General features: G+C 36.1%; 2 protein-coding genes and 1 pseudogene across 3 annotated transcripts; all 3 read right to left on the bottom strand.

The window, feature by feature from the left end:
* Positions 1-8448: 8448 nt before the first annotated feature.
* Positions 8449-10961, bottom strand: LOC148957388 (uncharacterized). The gene is made up of 2 exons (XM_089115444.1): positions 10954-10961; positions 8449-9079 (listed from the first exon to the last, which is right to left on the bottom strand). The coding sequence occupies exons 1-2, from the start codon at positions 10959-10961 to the stop codon at positions 8449-8451; spliced, it is 639 nt and encodes a 212-aa protein (XP_088971570.1).
* A 3430-nt stretch (positions 10962-14391) lies between these two features.
* LOC135693128 (uncharacterized) lies at positions 14392-18995 on the bottom strand. Of its 2 annotated transcripts, XM_089115447.1 has the most exons (9): positions 18615-18995; positions 17860-18135; positions 17396-17670; positions 16582-17125; positions 15983-16424; positions 15499-15670; positions 15102-15250; positions 14774-14962; positions 14392-14534 (listed from the first exon to the last, which is right to left on the bottom strand). In XM_089115447.1, exons 1-9 carry the CDS (start codon positions 18993-18995, stop codon positions 14392-14394), a joined length of 2571 nt encoding a protein of 856 aa, XP_088971573.1. The 2 variants fall into 2 exon arrangements, with proteins under 2 accessions (XP_088971573.1, XP_088971574.1); XM_089115448.1 differs by lacking the exon at positions 14774-14962.
* Positions 18996-20993: 1998 nt separating this feature from the next.
* On the bottom strand, positions 20994-22237 carry LOC148957387 (uncharacterized; annotated as a pseudogene).
* Positions 22238-25832: the final 3595 nt, after the last annotated feature.

Below are 25832 nucleotides of genomic sequence, written 5' to 3'. Positions count from 1 at the left end.
AGCATTAAGATAAAGCTCTGCTGAAGTAAGTGCCCTGAGACAATTCTTCTTGTTCAGTAATTGCCACAGATGCTGCATTGTACAAACAGTTACCATCACAACTGCCCCTGCAATAAAGTTGTTTTTTAGTTGTTCTGTTCCTAAGAAATTATCCAGACAAAGCATTCCTTTTTTTCCTAAGTGTTTTTTCCACACAAGACACACTCCAATGTCTCAAATACCAGCTTAGAGTATCAGGTAATATAACCATTTTTCTTAAAAGTATTTATTCACTCAATATTTTCTGCCAAAGGAGGTTGAAAACACATGACAAGATTTTGTCAATCAGGTGAGAGCTATGCCAAGAAATTACAAATATAATACAATTTTATTAAAAATTGCTCAGATTATAGCATCATATTTTTAGTTTTGGCACAAATAGCAACAGATTTTTCAAATCTGAAATTTAACTGGTTCATGTATTGTATATACACTCCTAAATAATTGAAACGTGTGTAGAAACTTTAACATCACAAACTTGAACAGTTTACATCTAGTGTAGAAAAGCTTATAAATCAAATTTCAAAAATAATCATAATTTATTCATCAATTTGGGCAAGCAATTTCTCCAGGAGTAGGCCATGCTAATAGACCCTAAGAGGTTGAAATTCTTGAAAGAATATAAAAATCTTTGTGACCTACTTGGAGCTAACATTTATTTAAACCATGGGCTCCAGCAGAGGTTGAAAAGTGGGAGGGGGTGGGAATTTTCCCCCATAATAAAAATTTTGAAAAAAAGTCCAAACAAAAACTCAACATGCAACATTTTATCACACAGGGTAGGAAGTGACAGGCAGAGGTTGATGGCTACATGAAGGGAGTAAAGACTAAGGAGGACTGCCATTCTCCGACTGAAACAATAGAGCAGGCTATCTAGCTCTATTATATCTATGGTATTAATCAAAATGGGGTAGGACCCAAGATTCTACATCAAGCTTATAAATCACTCTGTTATCTGAGATAGCTTTCAGAACTCTTGAAAAGCCTTTCAGAGCCATGGGGTTATTTCCCTACCCTCTCCTTTCTTAGGCAATTGACCTGGAGAAGCAGACTAAGACAATGGAGTACATAGAATGTCTGCAGAAGGAGAGATCCTGTCTTAGTGAAAAAAGCATCCGTTTCCCCGCAGCAGTCGTATAACAACTAGTAAGGAGGGAACGATTCCAATGGTGCAAAAACCGCTCTTAACTATAATTAACCAAAATATTAAATGTTTGTAGACATTTTTACAATACTAAGAGTAGTCAGATGGCTTACACAATTTTGATGATATTTTAATTCCAGGGTTATCATTAAGCAGAAACGACATCATCTCAAATATTTGGAGAAATACATAGTACAAACATTGATAATCAGTAACTCTTTGGTGCAAAAATACATTTTGAATCATCAAGTGATAGAGACCGTCAGTTTACCTGTATTCGATGTGGTTTTTCTCCATTATATTGATAGTTGATGTTGATAGGAAGTTAGCTTTCGTGAGTCGCTTTACTGCTGAACAGTGATTGGGTAAATAAGACTTCAATAAAGAAGTTGACTGTCTTACTTTCTGGTCAAATGTAAAACAACATTATAAAGCAAAGGTTTCGAATAAACAGAATCTTCCAATTTACGACAAAAATCTACCTTATCATTTTGTGTGCCATATATTGGCCCTGAAACAAGAAAAATAATAACCTATTCAACACGTGAGTGAGTGAATGAGTGAGTGAATGAGTGAGTGAATGAGTGAGTGAGTGAATGAGTGAGTGAATGAGTGAGTGAATGAGTGAGTGAATGAGTGAGTGAATGAGTGAGTGAATGAGTGAATGAGTGAGTGAATGAGTGAGTGAATGAGTGAGTGAATGAGTGAGTGAATGAGTGAGTGAATGAGTGAGTGAATGAGTGAGTGAATGAGTGAGTGAATGAGTGAGTGAATGAGTGAGTGAATGAGTGAATGAGTGAGTGAATGAGTGAATGAGTGAGTGATTGAGTTAAAAGTTAAAAAAGTTAAAAATACAGTATTGTTAGCTTCTCAAATCAAATAAAAAAGGAGCCTGTACAGAAACAAAAAAGAACACATGGACGACCAGAAAAACTATCAAGAAAAGATAAACGACAAATTCTTAGGCTGGTAGGCACATTACAAAGGCAAAATGCAAACTGGACTGTAAAATGACTAATGGCCAGGGCAGACCTACTGGATGGAAGAGTGGCGAGAAGAACAGTTTCACATTTTCTTAATAAAATGGTTATTTCTCTCTCCAGGCCCGTAAAAAGTGGCTTTTGAGTGAAGCTGATAAACAACAGCCAGACCAGTTTGCCAGAAATATGCTTCAATTTTACCCCAAAGATGTGTGGAAACAAAAATTGCTTTCTATTTGGATGGGGTTGGCTTCGTTTACAAAAGAAACCCACGAGGCCAGGCCATGGCACCAGCTGGTCGAGTAATGGGAATGAAAAAAGAGGGACCTCTCCAGGCTGCGAAAGGACAGGCATGCGGAATAGGAGGGAAATACATTAAGATGATAGTTGCCCTCTCTTACAACAAAGGGGTCACAATATGCCAACAATACAAAAAATGACCGGAAACTACTTTGCAGGTTTTCTGGACAAGCACTTCCAGAACATGGCCAAAGAGGCTGCGAAGGGATCTCGCATCTGGGTTCAAGATGGAGATTCTTCTCAAAACAGCATGGCATCAAGGGAGGCCATGACAAGAATCAATTCAGTTCTCTTGCCAGTTCCACCGCATAGTCCAGATATGAACCCAATAGAGAACTTTTTTGCAATAGAAAGAAACATCAAAGTTGAAATAATGGACGAATTTGAGAATAGAATACGATGTAAAATGAAAGACATACCCCTAAAAACTACAAACTCCATAAAATTGATGAACAAAAGAATGAAACTAATTATTGGAAATAGAGGGGAACGACTCAAGTATTGATTTGTAAACGTGTATATGTAGATTTTGTATTTTTTGATCTGTAACAGTTCATTGTATGAAATTATTATTCTGTCTGAAATTGAACTACCTCTGTTCAAAACAAAACCTCAAAAATGGCTGTTTTGCAAAAGATTATCAAGTTTAAGCCAAAATTAGGTGGAAGTTGTGTGTCTCACAAATAAAAAAGAAACTACCAACAATTCACCAGTGATTCACCAACGGTTCAGCAACAATTCACTGAAGGTTCACCAAATTTTGTTAATTTTGTTATCTTAAGTACAGGCTCTGACGGTTCACCAAATGTTCACCACAGTTTATAAAGGATACTGTAAACCTTATATACTTGTGGTGAATCGTTAATGAATCGTTAGTGAATTGTTGGAATTCATACTTAAACCTATAATTACTGGATGGTGAACCATTAGTGGATCGTCATGAATGTCACAATCACAAAACAGAAGTGACACACGTATTTTAATTTAACAGGGGCCTGCAATACTCAATGGGAATGTGCCAATGAACAAACTACTATAAGTGAACCTCGAAATATTAATCAAAGCCTATCTATGTAATGGTATTATCATTTAAATTTTCTTGTATGAAAGTATTCAATATAAAAAAGTTAGAAAGTAATCAATACCTACTAAGTTATAGAATAACTAATTGAAAGTTATCAACTTTCAAAGAGTTGCTTGACAGTTTCTAGGTATCTGAGCCAAGCATTAACAGTTCTGCAAAGCAGCGTTTGCATTTAGTAATTACTCTTACGTCTCATTCCTCATTTTGCCAGTGAAAATTGAAGTATCTCCACCGACAGTCCATCATTTCATTCTCCCGCTCATTGGTGCAGTTGTAACCACAAGGATACTGTATCAGTTCTTTTCCAGTTGCAAAGATGGGGATGTCTCTATCGAACATAATGTCCTTGGCATAAGTGGACTTTGGGGCTGCAAAATGGATAATTGCCCCTCAAGAAGAAGCAACATCTTGCCAGGCCAATATTTCCTGTGAGTAGTGAAAGTCATTCAGAAAGATGACATCTGCATTCTCTGCGCCAAGCCATGTATAGCTGGTACTAGCAGGATTAGTAAATACCCTGAGCATATCGTTTAAGGGGTTGAGCATGAATTTTTTTCTCCAGTTGGCGGGACCCACAACCATGATATTACAATGTTTGCCGCAACTTTTTGTCAACAGCATCCACAAAACTGAAAGCATTTACCCTATTGTTTGTTAAAACCTCCCTGACACAGTTTAGCCACAAACCACCACACATATAGGCACAAGGTTCCAAAAGAGCTTCCCTGACAATGGCCATTCGTGACATTGTATTACGTAAAATAGTAGCTGATGCATTTTTTATTTTCCACATACTCTTGGTCAGCTCATTTCTGCATTTTGCGGGTTTTCCTAAGACAAAGTTGGCAAGATCCACCTTTCCAAGGTCTTTTTGCTCCTTCGCAAGAGCCAGAAATTTAACCACTAGTTCGGCAACAAAAGTGGAAGAGACGCAAGGTGCACTTCAGACGGGATAATTGATGATTTCTTGATACCACGAAATCATCATAGCAAACAGTTTAAAAAAAAAGCTGTCTCCTTATCTCGACAAAACCTGCATGCAAACAGGATTACACCACCCAGAATATCCAACTCATTACTCTACCTTGCAGAGGTCACAAAAAAACGCACCCAAGAAAAGTCTGAACAGGCAACAGATTTACACAGACTCTCTAACTCAAAAGTATAAAACTAGCCTAGTTGAAGCCACCCCTGGCCAAAAAGGCTGAGACACTCGCAGAAAATTGAGCTAGTTTCAAATCATACAGCCCCCGTCCCCCAAATCAATGTTGTGATGAGAATAATTCTGCTCGCATTCATCTCCAGTTATACAGCAATCATAAAACCCAACATTTACATCGGGAGAAGCGGGAGTGGGCTACAAGCGCATGTTATATAATAATTAGACATTTGACTTCACTCTTTGAAAAAAAGTCTCAGCTATTTTTTGCCAGGATTGTAGTTCAAGGTGTATACCTCTTGTTATACAACAAGGAAATGTGGCTGTGCTGTTTCTTGCACCCTTACAATACAAAGGAAGAGCAAAATTTACACCTATTTTGCTGAAGGGTGGCACTTCGTTCACTCTAAAATCTGGCAATGGTGCAACATTCGGTAGATAATAAGCTTTACTTTTGTTCCTCTTTCGCTTCAATAGGCTCTTCAACAAGTACATTACTTGGCACACTTCCTATACTTTCAGATAACCATAGGGGTCCTTACCACCAAAGTCTTCTTTGATTAAGATTGCTAATGGAAACACCCCTCGAACCTATATCTGCAGGGTTCTACAATCCTACCACATGGCTCCATTGATCTTATCTAGTTAACGTAAGGATCTCGTCAACCCTGTGCTGGACAAATGTCTTTCACTTACCCTTATTCTGGTTCCAATAGAGAACTGTCATACTGTCAGTCCAGTATCTTACTTCATCTATCTTAGTTTGTTAGCATAGCTTAGTTTGAATCCATCAGTATTGTTAAGATTTTTGCTGCCATGAGCTCTAATCCAGGGATAGACAAACCCTTAAGGAGTGCGACTCTAGTCTTGGAACATATCAACCTGCTAAACACACCATTAGAAGTTTGGACAACAATATATATGGCTGCACAATATGGCTTCCCACTGGCATCACCAAATCCGTGTAAACTAGTTTTAATTATCTCTACTTCCACACCACTCTGTGCAAACATTAATCTTGAAATAGGATCTTGGCAACTACAGCTACTGGGCTTAACAGGCCTAAAGGATCAAACAAAGTAGTTAAAATACTCAGAATACCTCGCTTTGTTGGGACAATCTTATCATTATTTTCCCCTATCTTATTGAAATTGAGTTCTAACAAATCCTCCTTTCTATCCCATGTAAAACTAATACTCTCTTCTTATTTTCCTGAATAGAAATGGAATCTGCTTTCTTTTGGTGAATCCCCACACTAGATATACTTGATTGGCCCTCATTCTCACTTTCTAGTACTTTCTTAGATAACATTTCATCATTTGTCTTCCATTTCCTAAGTTTAAATCTGCCCTCGCTTATACTCAGTTCACCCTTCTCATACAAAGAAAAAGCCTCATTAGAATCCTTACAAAATGTCACTAAGTCATGATTTGGTTAAACAATCAACAAATTGTGGATCTTCTTCCTTATACTTATCAAGATAGTTCCTGATAACGGCATTAAGCAAAAAAGGAGATGAATTTACTCCAAACAAAACCCTGTTAAATCAGTATGTTACAATATCTGGGTTATCTACATTTACATCCTTCACCCACAGAAAACGTAAGCAATCACGATCTCTTCTGTGCACTTCAATATTTTAAAATGGCTTTTCAATGTCATCTACCAAAACTACAGGATGCTCACAAAATCTTATCAGAATGTCAAACATAAGAGGATATAAAGCTGGGCCTGCATGTAGGCAAAGACGTTTTAGTTGACCTGTCTTTACACGAAGCATCATAAGCAACCCTGACCTTAGTGGTCTCTGCCTTTTCATGTATAACAGGTTGATGAGGCAAATAGGCTACATCAGTAGCTACATCATCTTTAGTTACTTCTGGAATAAAACCTTATTCTAATTGCTCTTTAATTAGGGCAACATACTGCATTGAAATGTCAGGTGTCTGGTGTAGTTTTCTTAACTGGTTCTTCAAGTTTACTAATGGACTATTATAATTTGAAAGTATATTCTCTGCCTTCCAGGGCAAACGTACTGAGTAACATTGACCATTAAATGATACATCATCGATAATCTTTTGATGAACATCTTCATCAACACGAATACCTAAAGTTTCCAAGTCCCAGTTATTCATCAGAAGACACGTAATCAGCCATTTCAGCATCTAGTTCAATTTCTTCCTTGGTGATCAGAAGCTCACAAATTTTCTCTGGGTATATGCCTCAGATACCCATTCATATAAATAGTTGTCTTTCCAACCATGCATTGTTGGGTCATCTTGGACCCTTGTGGGCTGCGCAGCTTGCTTGTCTCCACGCTCTTGCAACAAAGTTTGCTCATTTGAAATGGAGCAATATGCTACTCTTACAAGGTGGTAATGATTAAATGTCTAAACAATCTTTTGGTGGTACAAAACTTGAAATTGGCTTTGAAAATGGCTTTGCAAAAAGCAAACATTTCGTAAACTAAAGCTTTTCGTGTGACACTCTTCAGAGTTTAAAACGTCAGAACATAGATTGCTAGGAAAATACGCTACGAAATATATATTCCCAGTTGTGGATCGAAGCACATAACTTTATAGGTTGACCAATCAGTGCCGCTTGCCTATTGAGCATGTTACCAATGGAGTCCTAAGGTGAAACGAACTCCTTTTGTCTACACAGTAGCGGTTTTTTCATGCTTATGTAGATAGATTCCAAAACTGCTAGGTGGAACGACGATCAGGCTTTACCAATAATCCGAAACATATCGCCATTATAGCTTTTTGCACAATCTGGGTTTTCTAGTAAATGCTGCCAGATGGCAGAATCGCAGGTTTTAGTTGTAATTTTAGATTTGCAAGACCGAAGTGGCTGTTCTCTTTGGGGATGGGTTTTGTTTCTAATATTAGATGGAACATTTTGTTTTATTCTATCCTCCAATCTTTGGGTGGTGCGTCCTACGTAGCCAGAATCACACTGGCACGTAAATTCATATACAACAGAACTTTTATGTGGCAGGAACACAGTCCTTTTGAATGGACGGAATTCTTCAATCCATTCTCTCGATCCATCCATGGATTAATTGTCTGTCATCTTCTCATCTCTCGTGAAATTCTTCCAAAATATCTTCCTTCAGGCATCATCAACTCATGTAAGCCTTTTTTCACTGCACAAGGAACATAGGATTTTTTCTTTTTCAGCAATGAGATTCTCAGAAATATCATTCACCTCTCCTAATTTTGAAAAGATTTCTAGGAACTCTACAATCCTAAATTAGTTTCCAGCACTAAACTTTACCTTTCCTGAAAAAAGATATAATGTAATCATTTCCTGTGAATGCATGAAGTCCAAGAAGTGGTCGCTTTTGTCCTGGCAACAGTTCACATTGTGTAAGATCTATTAGCTTTCTGCCTTTGCTGGTCCCATTTCAATCAGAATGTGCAGGTTTTGGTCTTCATTGGCAAGTAGAATAATTTGTATGTCTCTGTCTTCTCAGCAAGAGCGTACAACACAACTTGTTTCTTGAACCCTGTATGCAACATAAATGAAATCAAATCACAGTGAAATATCAATTAGCCGTTTGACTGCTAATTCTCTGAATGTATCTGGTACATTAACAGTTGATCTGATAGTGGCAGTTAAATCAAGAACATAAAAAAACTGAGTTGAAACAATTCCTTCATCAGCTAATATTGAGGACAAATCTGCACTTTTGTGGTAACCCCTTTCTGAGAGAAAATTTGTTTTTTTTTCAATTCTATTAGTTGCCTTGCAAGGTGTATTGATTTGCTCTTAATTTAATTTTTTCATTATGGAGTACAATGCATGCTAAATTCATGCTCTTTACAGTAGTTTTAGCACATGCACACTTCGTAAGAAGGACCCTCCATCGTCCCTTTAGTATCCCAAAGGCTCCTTCTGTTACCATCCTGGCTCTACTTAATCGGTAATTAAAATACTTCTTGCCATGACTCAGAAAAGCATTGGAGTATGGTTTCATCAACCAGGAGCGAAATGGGAAAGCTCCATCACCTAATAGGAGAGGAGGAGCTTTTACACTACCAACATCTTTAGCAATTTTCGGTATGATGTTTCCAAGAGTAATTGTTTTGGTTAAATGTGTGGATTGAAATGTTGTGGATTCCTGGTTATTGCCAGTGAAACCACAGCTTGCCCATGTGAATCTAAATTTTGCATCAACTAATGCCATCAATACAATGAAATAAAATCCCTTAAAGTTGTGACGATCTTTCCGAGATTCTTGTAGACCATGTGGGCACTTTATTGAAATATGGTGAAATATCCATATTGCTGCTGCTGAAATATTGCTGCAAAGGAACAAGGAAACTGCCAATGTTCTTCTATGGCTACCATTGAGTTCCTTAACTCTACTTCAGTTTGGGGGAATATGCCATGGAATTCAGAGTCCCACATAATCTGAACTATCGCAGCACAAACTTCCATAACAATTATGCAGACTGTTGCCTCACCCACACCTGTTAGTTCGACAATGGTGAAATAGTAATCTCCTCTTGAAAGTTTGTATAGGCAGATAGCCAGCCTCAGGAGGTAAGGGTCTCTTGTTCAAGCTTATTCTTTCGAGTTCTAGCATCATCTGATCAAGTTTATAAACAAATGTTCCTTTTGAAATGCTTAGCGTTTCTTTGAACCTGGCATCACTGTACTCTCCCACCAACCTGTAGTGTGCTGAAAATGACTTCTCTGTTGTGGAATCGACAAGGTGGTCGGATTTGCCAAAAAAGTATTGATAGAAAAGCTGACAAAATAAGCTTCCTTCTTTGTTGTGCAGCCTTCATCAACATTGTGAATTGCCTTTTCTTCTTCATGTCTTTTTTCTTTTTAATCTTGCGCATTTCATCATTTAATTTTAAAGAATTGAAAGACGGGATATTCGAGGCACTGTTTGTGGCTGCCATTTTCTCCAAGTGACAGGCTTTTTTACGCATGCGCAATTTGTTGGAAATAATATAAGCTGCTGCTAATATACGAAACACACCTTTGGTTAATTTAATTTGATGTGACAGAAATGCGACATTTAAACTAGGCCTCACTCATTCCTATTCGGTTATTTGGCTTCAAATTTAATGAATTTTTGGTTATTCGGCGGATATGCAAAATGGCTGTGACAGGGTGGTGGTAAAATACTGCAATCTGAAAATTTATTGTAATTTAACCAAGCTGTGAATAAAGCTAATCAGTCTTTTTGCTTTCCTATTGATATTTCCTGTGTTTTATGTAACTTCAAAGGGTGTGCTGCAAAGCAATTTTTAAAACGATTTTTTATCAAAAATAACTGTTTTATCGAACCTTCCCTAGCATTAGTCGCCCTTAATGGCCAGAAAGTCAGTATGACATTAACAAGAAACCATGGTCGAAAGTTGTTTTCCAACATTTTGTGAAATAAAAAGCTTTCTAGCACGGGCTTTGACACAGGTTGGGAAGTTGAGAGGGGGGGGGGGAGATAAAATTTAATACTCACAACAAAAGATTCTGTGAAAAGTTATATTATTCTGCAAAATAGTGGTAGTGTAATTTGCCAAAAGAATGTATCCACCCTATCATTATCGTTTAGACTAAATGGTCCTTCCATCAATGAGAAAAGAAACAAATAGACACAATGATAATGTTCAAACGTCTTTCTTCAGATCAAACGATCTTTCCGGGAATAAGGTTCTATGAATATAATGTTTCTCTACTATTGTCCCGTAACATCGATTCGTTCTCTTAATGTCAGGCACAGTCTTTCTCAAGCACTGTCCTCTCAAATATATCAAATAATCCACAATAATCTGAATCGTCCTGCTAAGTATTCCATAAAAAGCATAGTTCATGTCAACAAGATCTTTTACAAGCATCTTGCCACATAAGTGAAACGTCGAGAACCTAAATATACAAAATATCAAAACTTAACCTAATCGCTCTTAACCAAATTCAATCTCCAACTCCAACTAAAACTAACTCTAAATGTAACACGCCCAAAATATAACTAAACAAGAACTAATTGTGATGCTACATAGCTACGTAAATTTACATAATAATAGTGAATACAAAATATACTACTCCCAAGATTAATTACATCAACTGAATAATGATACTAAAAATCCCAAAAGAAATAGTTAATGAATCTAAAGGTGCAATTAGATAACAAAAGGAATTATAAACAATCGAATGTGGGAATGGTGATAAAATTACTAAGGTTACAGGATGCAAAACAAACGAAATCTAAACTAGCACTATAACATACCTCCCCATCTTGAAAAAAGGAATTGTCCTCGATTCTATATACAAATACTATAAATAAACGATTGTCTGAAATGTTCTGTCCGTTAGTGTTAAAATGACAAGTCCAGTAAGATAAATGTTAGCCAAATGCATCTCTGTATGGTATTTAGGGTATACGAACTATCGTCTCTTTGAACAGTTGTTCGTCACCTTCCATTGATAAAATACATGCTCTCTCCACGTACAGATTCTTCAAATACTGTTTCAGGGTATTCACCATGGTATGCTCCAATGACATATAGGTGTTGCCTTTAGTAAGTGAATAACTGAATGCTTGTCCGAGCAGAGTTTGGTCGCATTGAGTTCGGGTCTGTTTCCAGCACCTTCGAATACTGTATTGCAAGTATCGTTTCGAATATAAATCCCACACCTGACAGCAAATGTAATAGGGTTATTTGCCAAAAGAATGTATCCACCCTATTGTTATCATCAAGACTAAATGGTCCTTCCATCAATGAGAAAAGAAACAAATAGACACAATGATAATGTTCAAACGTCTTTCTTCAGATCAAACGATCTTTCCGCGAATAAGGCTCTTTAAATATAATGTCTCTCTACGGTTCTCCTGTAACGTCCATTGTTCTCTTTATATCAGGCACAGTCTTTCTCAAGCACTGTCCTCTCAAACATATCAAATAATCCACAATAATCCACAATAATCGTCACACGCGATATCATAACAATACCTATCCTATAAATCCATAGTTTATGCCGACAAGATCTTTTACAACCATCTTGCCACATTAGAGAGTTTCCGATCGCCGACGCAACAACGACGGGGACGTTTGCGAGGCCTGGAAATAGCGCGGCCGTTCCGTCCTCCTGCACATGTGAAAAATGAGATTCCGATTTTACGACGGGGACGTAGAATGGCGCCAAAATCAAACAAGCTAAAAATGGACGACATGTTGTTTTTATTGCACGATGAGGGCGATATCGACGGCAAAGAGACGCCTCTTCTGTTAGAGCACCATAATAAAAATTTGCACGATGGCCTTCCGTATTTTAAGTGAACGTTGGAAACACTACATCAGCTTTTTTTCTATCTGCAGCAACCAGTTCTTGAAGAATACTTCAGATAAGGAAAACACCTTTTCTTACAAGCTATTAAACAGCTTTTTAAAAGCTTTCAAAGCCACCAAGTTTAGATTTATCTTATCACACACGATAGAAAACTCCAAGTATGTGTATTGTTGATAACCTTCTGAAAGTTCTAGAAAAATTAATAGCAGCCATCCTGATCTGCAATTTACTGGTTCTCATATAACAAAGAGTGTATATCGAAAATGGAGCATGATATTACCAGAAATGTACCAATAAACATACAATTTCTTTATGCAATATATTCAAATGTTATAATTTCCAAATGTAACCAGCATGCAGGATTTTGCTTGCATGTTTCATGAGAGAATATCTAAATACAAATGCTTGGTGAAAGAAAATGATACTTCAGTACTATAAAAATTTCTGTTTTAAATTAATTTTTGGTCTGTTAAATGTATACTGTAAATTTTACAGTAGTTCAAGGGCAGCCACAAAACAAGCCCTCAATAAGAAATGTTTAAAGTCCAAAAACTTAACAGGAGCTACCAGCCTGTAGTGGGATTCCAGTAGAGGGGACAGGCTAAACTTGTAAGAAAGGGAACAATTTCTTATCCACATCACGATCTTTGCAATTAGTGCATCATAAAAGGCAGTTTGTATTACAAAAAGTTGTCAACATGTTTCACATATAAAATATGTTTTTACCTAACTATAGACACTGTGTCCTTACTTGAAAAGTAGGAATGTTCAGATATCAATTATATCTGGCTATAGGGAGATTTATTTACAGAAGAACTACAGTTGAATCCAAGTCAAGAGTTCAAGGCAAACAAGCCAATAACTTTTGTCCTCTATAAAGATATATCTGAAACTTAAAAAATGCAATGTTTCATATAAGTAAAAATATCTCAGTCTGCAGAGAATGGCACTTTTAAAGAGGCTCCCATGTGAACAGTAACTTCAAGCAAGGTATCTGTGCAAACCCCTCTTCATCAATTATATGGCAGTAAACTTGGTGCTGTGCAGTTCTTATTTCAGCATTCAGCACTACACTGACATTTAGTTTTGATCCAAAAAGTGAATTACATTCATTTATTATCAGAAACAAAGGCCAACTTATTTGTGTTTCTTATTTGCAGGTTTTTATTGTAATTTAGCATTATTTACAAGCTACATAACAGAATTTGGAAATGCAATGTTTATTATTCTCTTTCTATTTTTGATAAGTAATCATCATAGCATTTTCATTAAGGTGTGCTTGCAACAAATGCAGTGTTGGAAGACTAGTTAGTGCTAGGGAGTATCGTTGTTGCCGAGAGGTCCATGCAGCCTATGGAAAAGTGGTTTTTGATGGACTTTCTGACAGTCTAAGCTGCATTACAGAACACGAAGACTTCAAGGCACTTGTTAACAAAGAAGTGTTAAAAATTGTTGGTCCACTTTTAAAGCAAAAAAATGGAAAGCCATATAAAAAACATGCTGGTGTATCTGAGAATGAGTAAGTATTTTTAAATTTATAGGGTTAAAGTTTGTTAAAGCAAGACTTAGTTATTCAAAATCTTTTCATCCTACACATTTTATTTTTAAAGGACAACTGATTATTTCACATTATATAATCAAATTTAAAAAAATTAAATTTTAAAAAATTACCAGAAAAAACTACTCAAAACTAGTTGAAAGACATTTTGCTGTCTGCTTAGTAACATAGTGCACTTTTTGCAGATATCTGCGTGCAGTTGCTTACAGAAATCTGGTAAGGTGGATCTTTGGATACCTTGGTTGGGACACAGCAAGACCATTAACTGCATGTATATACAATTTTATCAGAGAAAAATATAACACCAACAATCAAAAAACTGGCTACAAAGATTCTGCTCAAAGAGAGTAACTCCCTTTGTATCTAGCACTTTTTATGGTTGGTCACACCTATTTTTAAAGAAACCTTTGCTTGATGTTTTTCAAAATAATTGCTTGAAAACTTGTAGAAAATATATTTTTTGTATGATTATTAACAGGCAATTTCCACTGAATTGTTACAAACAAAAATATATTCTTTGTATTTTTTGCTGTATTCTAGAATCTATTTACATCCTTTTAACAAAGGAGGTTATTGCCTGGTTTCTTATAAAATTATGTTAATGTTCTGAATAAAATATATATGTTTATGTATTGAAAATTGATGTAACATTATGTCTAAATGTAATAGTTTGTAATCAGTGCTTATATAATATGTTACTCTTAGCATGTTCATTTTCAAAATTTAAATATGTAATCTGAACATGGATTAATATGAATTAGTACTTTATTTCAAAAATTAACATAATAATTGTTTGTATATATATATATTTAGACTGAATTATTTGCTGACACACTTTTGCTTAGAGTGCCCAAGCATAGTTTCTCCACATGTTCTACAGTGACCAGTTTTTCTGGTTTTCTTCTTCTCTGTTCCTCTGGCCTTTTTTGCCTCCTGCTCCATCATGGTCTTTTGCTGTTGAGCTAAAAAAGTGATAATACTATTGTCATGATGTTAGTTTTTATATTTTTTATAATTTGCATAACTTTTTCATGAAATTCAAGGGACACCCTTAATCTTTTTGGCAAAACATTAATCAAATTTCCGAATACAGAAGAAGCTTGCATCACTTACCCCAATAGTTATTATATAATTGGGCTTATAAGCAAAGTACAAATAATTAGCAAAGTATTTGATGAAGAAACTATCAAAATAACATTACCTGGTGGATTCAATGTTGTAATCACAAAGGATCTTTTCCTGAACTTCTCCTTTGCTTCTTCCTTCGAAATACGACTCTCGAATTGAGAGTTCAGTGGCTTAGGTGCAATGGAGGTATGTTGTGCCAAGATAGTGGCCATTTCTTCTTTTGAAATTGAAACCAAGATCTGGCGAAGGGTTCTAACGTAGTCTTGAAGTAAATGAAATAAGTGTTATGGTAAATATCAAACAAAATATATAAATTTGTAGTATCTAAAACCTGATTTTTTCAAAGTGCCTTTCATTTTCTCAGTATCTAAGGTCAAAGATTAAACCTTATTAAAACTTACCATATGTAGGTGGAACAGGGACTGGTTTAACAACTTCTTCTCCAAGCTTGTATTTGGGAAACGAAACACCCAGTATGTCCTGCCCATCATCAGTTTTCATGGTCTCTCTTGACAGATTCTCATTAAAATGACAAATTGCGAGTATGTGTCTAAGCAAATAAAGAGAAAACATTTCAGAAATGGAATGGATAAGAGCTGTGATTGAATGTTTTATATTATTCAGCAATGCAACATTTATTGAAAAAAACATTAGTTTCAATATGTTGTCAGCTTTATGTCTAGAAATCACTTTTACCTGCCTAACAACTCTTAATCACTCAAGTAACAAATAAAATTAGAATGATAGTCCCAAAAATTATCTGTTAGCTGCACCATCTCTAATTTTAAATGTAAATACCTGCATTTGGTTCCAAGCCAATGGTAATGAATCATTTTAGGGTGCCAATGATTGAGTGTGGCATGAAAGGCTTCCAAACAACTTGTTTGAGCATCACTTGAAATACTTCTTATATCATTTAGAAGTCTAGTGTCAAGCAGTATAGGTTTCAATTTGTCAAATGCAGTAGTTCCTGAAATTAGAAAAGCAAACAATACCTTTAAGAACGTTTTCAGATTTTTAATTCTTGTGCAGAAACTTTTACTTGTATTATTGCATATAAACATATTGTTAAATATTGTATATAAACAAAATTTGCTAGTATAAGGATCCAACACTTGAATTCTAACTGACTAAGGGTACCATAAACCTATGTATATCTGGAGGGAGGGGCGGATCTGTGGCCTTGTTGACATGTAAAAACTATCTAACTACCAAATTAAAGTTATTTCATTGCCAGATAGTCTAAATACTTCTTGTAGGCATTATGTTTTCTCTCACATACCATTTTTAATCCATTTCCTTTTTCGATCGAATGTTTGGTGGATGCAGGTATTGAATAATGGATCCTCGTGAGTGTGTATGTCTTGTATGTGGTTAGTTATCGATTTCCACTTTGCAATGATCAATTGGCTAAAACCTTGTTTCGATGATGTTGCACACCAGTATAAATGGTTACGAATGGTTGCAGTCCATTTGTTAATAATTTGGCAGTTATTTTCATTCCCAGCCTTTATTAAATTTTTTGCTAGAGTCCTGGCAATATGCCAGATATCAAAATAATGCTTAATAGCCGGATGTTCCTCTCTTAACCATTTAGCAACACCTCTGTGTCTATCTGACACAAACTGCGACACAGGAACCTCAGAATCAATGCATTTCTGGATTGACCTTTGAAGTCCAAGTAATTCCATTTGTTGGGAAGAATTTCCTTTTGTTTCGTTAGCCTGAAATTTTAAAGTACATGTAAGCTTGAAGTTTGATTGGTGTAGTGTACTTGGTTTATCTACTAAAAAGAGCTTCAATTTACCTGCATTGTTTATATAGATTTTTGTTTTATTAATTGACATAACCTTGAAAAAACAGTTAATCATAGTAATTTACCTGAACAAGTTCAAAGTCAACAATCTTTTTCAAATTCGTGCAGAAAATTGTGTAAGCACCATATTTTGCTGAGTGCCCCATTGAATCAAAACGTGCATCACCACAAATTGTCACTTCCTTTTTGCATTTCATCTCTTCTGTCAAGAGCGTTTTGTAATTTGCCCAATGATGTAGGACAGAAGGAAACAGAAATTCGCGCTGATGCAGAAAGTAGGTCCTTGCTTTGTAGGCTGCTAATCCCATATGCTTAAATAGCAGAAGGATTTTGCTTATCGAGGCACCAGCAGTTAGTATGCCAAAACTGAGCAGAACATTTCCTGCGGGATAACGTCCAAGCATGAATGGCTGCGATTGCCAAGTAAAGGACTTCTTTCCACATTGATCACAGTTTTGATTTACAGTTATCATGGTGCCATTTTTGACCATTTCAACATCAGGTTTGCCAACTTTGCACTTGAAGCAGAACATTGAAAATAGTTGCATCAGCATACTGCAAAACACAATGAACTTGGGCTCTTCTGCCACTGGAGTTTTCAGATCAAATCTAAAAAGTGATGCAGTGAAAAAGTTTAACCAGCAGAATATGAACTAATTCTGATTTTTGACAGTTTTTAACATTTTTGCTCTTTAGATCGTTCATCTATGGCTTCAATTGGTTGAGTGCATAAGAATAGGATTGATTCAGTTTGTCATTCTGGGAAAATTTGTTATGTGCTGCAAATTGACATTTTTCGTATTTTTTCTTTTGCTAATGCTTCAACAAGAACTGAGTAACTTAAAAAAGGTACAAAATATTTTTGCAAAAATAACATACTTTATGCGGTTTGATTGGATGTTTTTTCTTTCATCATCGTCATCGTAATCATCATCATCATAATCACCACTTTTGTCATCCATATCATAATCATCATCATCATCATCCATGCCCTCATCTTCGCTTTCACCGGAAGATTCATCGGAAAAGCCAAAATCAGATTCTTCAGAGTTTTGCTCTCCGGGTTCAAGCATGCTTTCTGTTTCGTCTTTTTCTGTTCCAAAGTCAACTTCGTCATTTTCTAGGTCGTTTGCTTTCAGCAATTTGTTGTACTTCTGTTCAGAAATTAAAATATTGTTAAAAAATTTCTGAATAGATTCAATTATTCTACATAGAAAGTTTTATTTATTGTTATATCGACTTTTTGAAAACAACAGTTTTCCTAAGTGCTTGCTTGTCGAGCTTCTTTCCTAACATGTTTTGAAATTACAAGAAACTCCTGTCGTCTAAAAATGTGTACGTACCTTCTTCAATTCTTTGTTTTTGTTGAGCAGCTTTTTAACACGTGTGGCGATTCTTTTGTATTTTCTGAACAACAGAATCCTTTTTTTCTTGCTTCTCTTACATCCCGAACAGTTTAAATTCACTTCACAGTATATGTCTCTTGTTGCAGGAGGCGCGTCAAAATCTGCTTCAGGAAGTACCATCTCTAGATCATTTTCCGTCTCAACCGGCTCGGCTTTATTGCATTCCGTAGATTTTTCTGTGGGGAAATCTTTGGAGCACGCTTCTTTAACAATCTGTTGATAGTTATGATCGAGTAAATATTTCAATTAAACAGGCACAGAAACACAGGATACAATCGCTAAAACAAACCAGTTTCCAAGGCCTGTGCCCCCTTTTTCAACAATTGTACCTAAAAAAGGCGTTTCCCTTGTTCACCGGGAGACTTAGAGACGTGGCCACAGAACATTTTTTCGGGGGGCCCAGTTTTGTAGATCACCCCTGGGTCCGAGCCTGCTGTCGACGACCCTGGTCATCGCACAATGCCCCCCTTCCCCCCAGTAGCAACAATTTAGTTTCGTCAGTGACGCCTAGAGACAAAGACTTCCTAAAATATTTATAGGAAAGGGGCTTTATACCAAAAAATTATTGGCCGATCTTAAATCCCGCCTTAGTTTACCAAAGGAAACTAGAACAACGAAAAAATTAAATAAATGAACTAATGTAACCTGATAATAAAATGAAGAATAAAATAAATAAATATAATTGAACTTGCCATTCGTTTTTCTCTGCAACTTGGTTCTCCCGAATTCAGCGCTTTAGACGATACATGTTCATAAATAGTCGGTACTGCATCGCGATTGAGAAATCGTTTTGTATTCTCAGTATCAAAACCTGGAAGATTCGTAGCCGCCCTGTGTGTATATGATGCACTTGTAAAATGGCTCGAGCATAAAAAAGGGCCGGCTGTATAGGCTGATGGGTCGAAGTCAAGGCGATATCGTCGAACAAAATTCGTCCATTGTTTGCGAATCGCAGGATTTTTAGGAAAACGGTGCAATGAAACTCCCGGAATCTGAGTACTGTTCTTGCAAGATTCTTTGTTTGGTAAGCCAGCGCAGCAATATTTTCCACCTCTAGAACTTTGTTTTTCCATGTCAAATTTTTCACAGCTAAACCTATTTGCTCAAGTAGTAAATTTCCTTACCTTATCCTAGAAACCTTTATTTCACAATGTTGGAAATGACGGGATATCCTCATATTTATATGTAAGTTGTTGTGTGAAAACGTTTTAATGACGTAAGCAAAGTACTAGAAAACAACGCGAACGAACAACTTTACATTACGTCAGTATAGGGGTTGGACTCTTTAGACGTAAATTAAAATAAATCTGAAAACAAAGCGAAACATGTTTTTAACAAGCACGGTTTGTTTACGAAGAAAGAGCCACCGTTCATACCCTGACTCAATATTAGGTTGATCGATAACTTTTCACATTGATGAGGTGTTGTTATGAGTCAAAGGACGGTCAGTTTCCGTTTTCAAAAGTATATTTAGTTATATGGGCACTTTGGAACCTAAAATTCAGGAAACAAAGCTTATTTGATGGTGGGTGTAGTCGTATTGACGACTTGTTTGCTACGTAGGCAATGAGAATGTGTCAAACACTTTACGTCACAGGAGACTAGGGCAGAGCGGTTTGACCGCGTTTGAAGTAGGCCACATTTTGAAGTTCATAGTGCAGCAAAATCGAGGGTTTGGAGTGAATTATCAGAATAAACGCGATTAAAGTTTAGCAAATGGATATCACAGTACGAATAAGCAAAGTGAGTTCTATCGATTAGGTTAAAATCATTTTTCGATTCATAATACCTTTAAATTTCCAAATTTTCATGTCATTTATTCATACATTGGGGTCCTTTATTATTCAGGCTGCAGAAAAGGTTTAACACATAAACAGGAGATAGGAGACTGATGAAGTTTGCTGTTCAGTTACAGTTCATTTCATTTTTAAAAATCCATACATACTACAAATTTTTTAAAATACAGCAACAGGTTATAAAAGATGAAATAAATTACATACAATGAGAGAAATAGAATGCTGTGAAGAATTTGTGGAATTTTTTAAAAATCTTAGTTATTTAGGTCGGACATTTTCATGCCAACACTTAGATGTTTCAAGCCCTCCATTTTTATAAATTCTTTTCCTTTGAATACTATAAAGTTATTTAAATTTTTGGGAATTCCCAGCACTTCTTTCATAAGCAAGTTCCATATATAAAAGAATGAATACATATAGTACTTTCTGTAAAGAAAATCCTACCTAAATTTAATCCATAGGACAAGGAATTAGTTCAGTTGTCTATACAAAAATGGAAAAAACCCCTTTGATACTATAAATCTGAAAACTGTAGCTTCCTGAACATGCTGAAGCTAGCATTCTTGTGATTAAAAAACTTTAGTCAAATTTTTACTTTGTTTCTTACAAAAAAAAGGTTTAAAAAAGCTATAACTTATAAAACCTACAAACAATGTTCATCAAGGCAGTTGCAACTATTTTTAATGCATTGTGTCTAAGAATTAGGGCCGGCTTTCCATGTCTTTTGGTGTCACTTTAGTTGCCATTTTCCTTCAGAAATAGGTCGAATTGATAAGGCTGAAATACAAAAGAAAACTTGGTAAAATGGCCTATTTTTAGTTCGAAGAGGTAAATTGCGGCTTTGCTGAGCCATAAAGATCTTAATTCGAAACGATTACACCCAAAACAATTAGTTCTTACCTTTCAAACTCAGCGTTCTTGCTCCGACGGAAATTTTCGAATTTTGCGTTGTAGGCCGGACGAGAAGCAATCACGGGGGTATGCGATTTTTTCTGACCGCGTTAGTTCCAAGCCTCGCAAACGTCCCCGTCGTAGCTGCGTCGGCGATCGGAAACTCTCTATTTATAAAACGTTGAGAACCTAAATATACAAAATATTAAAACTTAACCTAACACTCTTAACCGTAATTCCATCTCCAACTTCAACTCCAACTCCAACTAACTCTAAATGTAACACGCCCAAAATATAACTAAAAAAGAACTAATTGTAATGCTACATAGCTACGTAAATTTACATAATAATAGTGAATACAAAATATATTACTCCCAAGATTAATTACATAAACTGAATAATGATACTAAAATTCCCAAAAGAAATAGTTAATGAATCTAAAGGTGCAATTAGAAAACAAATGAGTAATAAACAATCGAATGTGCAAATGGTGATAAAATTACAGGATACAGGATGCAAAACAAACGAAATCCAAACTAGCACTATTAGAAAACCGTGGTGGTTTCTGGTTCCAGGAATTGCTGTGCATCTTGAATATTTTGCCTCCAGTTGAAAAGTGTGCAGTGGGTATCTACAGCAGACTTTGATGCATAAAATAATTTTATACCACTGACATTTTTTCAGCAGTATCAATGGTATCTGTTATTAGCTGCAAACTTGCCCCGGACACTAGGCGCTCAACAGTTCCTCCAACACCATCGCATGGATTTTTCCCATGTGAAGTTGCGAATAAGTGCCACTCTGCTGGTACACCATGGTCTTTCTCATGATGGCAGATGTTTGAAAAGTTTTTATAGTTCTTGTATTGTGATGCTGCACCATCACTGAAGTAAATGCATCGCTTTAGCTGACTTTCATTTGTTTTTAAATGTTTTACACATATACAACATGCAAGAAGTAATGAACCATGTTTGTATCATGCTGCAAACTGTTACATATGATGCAAAAGCTTTGAGATACAACCTTTTTATCCTTCATCTGGTGAACAACAAATGGATGAAGCGTGGCTTTGCTATTGTTTCAATGGGACCCTTGTATTGCATCCTAAACTAAAAAGCTGTAGTTTTCTGCAAAGTCCAGTAATATAAGAGCATCGCCTGGTTGCAAAGATGCTTTAACATGTTGTAGGTAGGCTGATTGACTTTTTGCTATGAAGGTGTCTAACTGGCTACAAACCTCATCAATAAATTCATCTACATGAAGAGAAGTCAGATATATAGAACTTTCGGAGTTGGACTTTTCCATTGTTTGAAATTGACGTTATCAATGCTATGCTGTTCAAATAATTCTTTGAGGTATTCCTTCAATGCAGAAGATCCAAAACAGTTGTTGCAACCATGAAGCATACAGGTACGATTTGTTGTATCACAAACGACTTTCTCCAGCAGCATTTTGTAATCAGAAACCCCTGTAAATTCGCAAAATTTTGAAAGACTAATCTTTCTACCGAATCTTTTTATGAACTCTAAATGTAGTTCCTTTAAACTAAGAAGTAGCAGTCTTTTTTGAAAATGCCTCCTTGTCCCATCAACATTTACGAAAACAAATTCTTTTTTACATGGACACATGCGGGAAAATTCATCAGAAAGGTAAATATTCAGAACTTTTCCCTTCACATCATTGCTAATATCTCTTCCCTGTCTTTCTCCAGGTTCAACTAAAATTCCGTTGGTTTTTTTTCATTTCTCTTTACTTCTTTACAGATCTTTGAGATGTCAAGAAATATACCTGGGACGCTTCCATGCTCCAACTATCAGGAACCAAAGTCAATGATTTTACTTTCTCAGAAGCCAAGGAAATGTCAAACTTAGCTTTTATAAGCTTCATTAGTGCTTCTAAATCCTGCTTACTTTGGCAGCACTGTGCAGATGTGTCAACTGTATCGGTCTCAACATCTAATCCTAATGCATCAGCCAATTTTGCTTGGGCAGCGTTGCCAATTTGTGCAAGTTTCCTTTCCCCGTAACCCACTCTATCCATGTGTCCTATGAGCTTCATTGCTGAGTATCCTAATTTTTCAATGCTCAAATCAAGTTCTTCTTTTGAAATATCACTTTTGTCATAATCGGTGTCATATCATAAGGGTCATATCTCTCTAATGGTATAAGATATCAAGCTAGAATTTTCAGGAAGTTGCTATCTTATATATACAAACATTTTGACAGAGTTTTATGAAAATCTGAGGTGGTGAATGTGGGACCTGATTAAAATCTGGACCACTTGGCATGGAATGACCCAATTACCATTTCACAAGTCATCCGTGAGTATGACTGGCAAACTCTGCAGGGCTTCTTATGAGCTGATGGAAGGGGCCAATATCCGGCTTCATCATATCACATATCATCTATTGGAGTTAGCTGCTCTCTTTCCTCCATGGGAATTTACTTCCGTGCTTGGGCATTTTGTTGGTCATCCTAAATTACTGGCTTGGGGTGCTTTCTTTCTATTTATAACAGCTGTGGACAACTGGCACACCTAGCTGTCTGTAAAGAAGCCGCCTTTGATTCTTTGCTCCACCTCTCAATGGCACAGATTGGTTCTATGCCAACATATTTGGAAACCAAAAGCACTGTGCTATTGTCCACCAATTTTACAAGATACAATGATTACAAGATACAATGCCAGAATTAGCATCTACCCTATAATCCATGGAACCCCTATAATTTTTTTCTAGATCCTTATTTGATTGAAGTGGATAATCTTGCAGGCAATTTGCTCTGATTGTCCCTAATCCAACAACCCTTGATCCTTCATGTAGCCCATCAGTTCCATTGTGCTGAACCAATTATCAAAAAAAACTTTATGATTCATGAGACATGGCAGTGACTTACACAACTTTGCAACTTTGGCACTTTTTGAGAGATAATTGTATTGTGGATCATCATTTGAATCCTCCTCAGCATAGATGAAAAAGTCATACATTATTGCAGATTCACCTGCCCGAACTAGATTCTTGAAGCCCCACTTCTTGGGCTTCTTTGAGTTGTACAGGCGTATCTTTGAATATTTTGTTTTTTGATGGAATGATTTGCTCATCCACTGCCTGGAATTCCTCTGGATCAATCTTCCTACACTCATCCCGCACTGCATCAATAATGGCGTTTATCTTGAATAGTGTGTCTGCTTGTCCCTCTGACATGTCATTGTCTACAAAATGCATAAACCTCTTTATCTTTGTGAAGCGCTTTAGTGGCATGAGGTCATAACAATATGATGGCAATTTGCCCATGAGCAAATAAATTCATTCCAATGGATGAAGAAATTTCATCCTCAGTGACATTGATTCATGTATTTCAAGCCAGATGAGAAATTTAAAAATATAAATAAACTTTCGAATACACCACTTATTAAAGCTAATAGAAAAAAGTATGATCTTCAAGAGAATAAAGGTGACCAGAATGATGACAAGAAATTGAGGTAAGTTAAGGCAGAATTCACCTGATAACTTATCTTCCGGAGACACGTTGTAAAAATCGGTCACAGAAAGTTTAGGAAGACCAGTCCTCTTGAGTGTAGTGCTTCATGTATTAGTCAACGATAGGCACAAAAAAGACCTCGTTTTGACAATGAGGCTTACCACAAAAATCATTAGAGCCAATGATGACAACCTGCTATAGGAAAATCGCTAAAAACAAACTTACATTGATATTGATTATGAACTATTTACAAGAATGATAAAAGTGCATTACATAAGTACTTTGATTACCTGAATTTAAAAAATGCATTGATACTGGTTATGAACTATTTACAGAGATGATAAAAACAATTAATACATTTTAAAAACTGTTTAAAAGTTTATCATAGTCCTTGAAGGATTCGGTTTTCATGATTTCAATTGCCAGTTCATTATAAATTTTAGCATCCATGAAGCAAAAAGACTTGCGAGCATATTCAGTCTTAATCCTGGGAAGTTTAAGCAAGCAGTGGTTATTTCTTGTCTTGAACTTTTCTGTGGTCTTGTACTTCAAAATACTCTTGAAAGATATCACGTTTCTTTGTCTATGCATTTTCGGAGGAGTTGCATGCTTTGATGTCATTTGCATTTTTAACGGATAAAATTAATAAAATCAGTTGGCTAATTTCGTTTTATTATTTTTGTGGAGCGCTCATAAAATGATTCAAGTCTTTCAGTTTGGGTGGTGGTTAGTTTCAGCTGTAAAATTCTGCAGGACGTGAATGTAGGTAGTACGTGGTACAATTTTTGCATGTTCAGAGTCGGCAGCAAAAAGTTGAAGTAAAAGATTGATAAGGTGTTTCAGAGGAGCTGAGACGGTACATGCAGCATCTTTTAACAAACACAGAGGCAGATTTTCAATGTCAGTTGACTTGTTTTGCTTGATAGATTCAAGGTATTTTTCGACTTCTAGATTTGACACAGGCCAAAAATTGAATTTCTTGTCAGTTCTTTTGTGTATAGGACGTTGGGGTCTCCAGGCAAAATTGAACAAAGGAATTGCTTGTTGCTGCAAAAACCATTTGCAACCTTAGTTGCATCGTTAGTTTTTTTACCTCCTATATCAAAAGAGTGTATTGATGTTCCCACTATTGATATTTTGCTTACCTGATTTGGTGTTTTCAAATACCTGATCCTTGACTGAACATAAACTTATTAAACACCCATACGCCAAACCTAAAAATTAAACTGTTAATTTAAGTTACCTTCCCGGAGTTTTAAGAAGCAGGATTTATAATTTTATCACATTTTTCCGTGCAGGAATGTGTTTCCTTTTTATATGAAATGCTTGTTTCTTGCCATGTTCTTAATATGTAAATTCAGAACAACTCCTGTTATTACAGTTCCGATTGCTACTATGAGACATGTTGTCCAGTGCATGGATGTTTGACGAAAGATGCAAGGAAGGACTGGACCATTTAGCTTTGAGATGGAAAACCTATATTCTATGTTCTATGCCAACAAAGTGATTCCATTCCTCAAAGAAAGAATCAGCTCTTCTGGAAACCTTGACAAAAAGGGCCTGCATGACAACTTTTGCATCTTCTATTCAGTAGTAATATCTAGAGGGACTCAGCCCACCCCAAAAAGATTCTGCATTGATCTAGCTTTACAAACTCTTCCCTGTTATTATAGAAGGGTCTAGATAAGATTTATTGGAATTTATTTTAGAAATTTCGATACTACCATTTGCCATTAGACTTAAAAAA

This window comes from Rhopilema esculentum, unplaced genomic scaffold, assembly GCF_057945365.1.
Source record: "Rhopilema esculentum isolate cy_ngs unplaced genomic scaffold, ASM5794536v1 HiC_scaffold_31, whole genome shotgun sequence".
In the NCBI taxonomy this organism is placed as follows: Eukaryota; Metazoa; Cnidaria; class Scyphozoa; order Rhizostomeae; family Rhizostomatidae; genus Rhopilema; species Rhopilema esculentum.
This window is presented reverse-complemented; position numbering and strand designations above follow the sequence as displayed.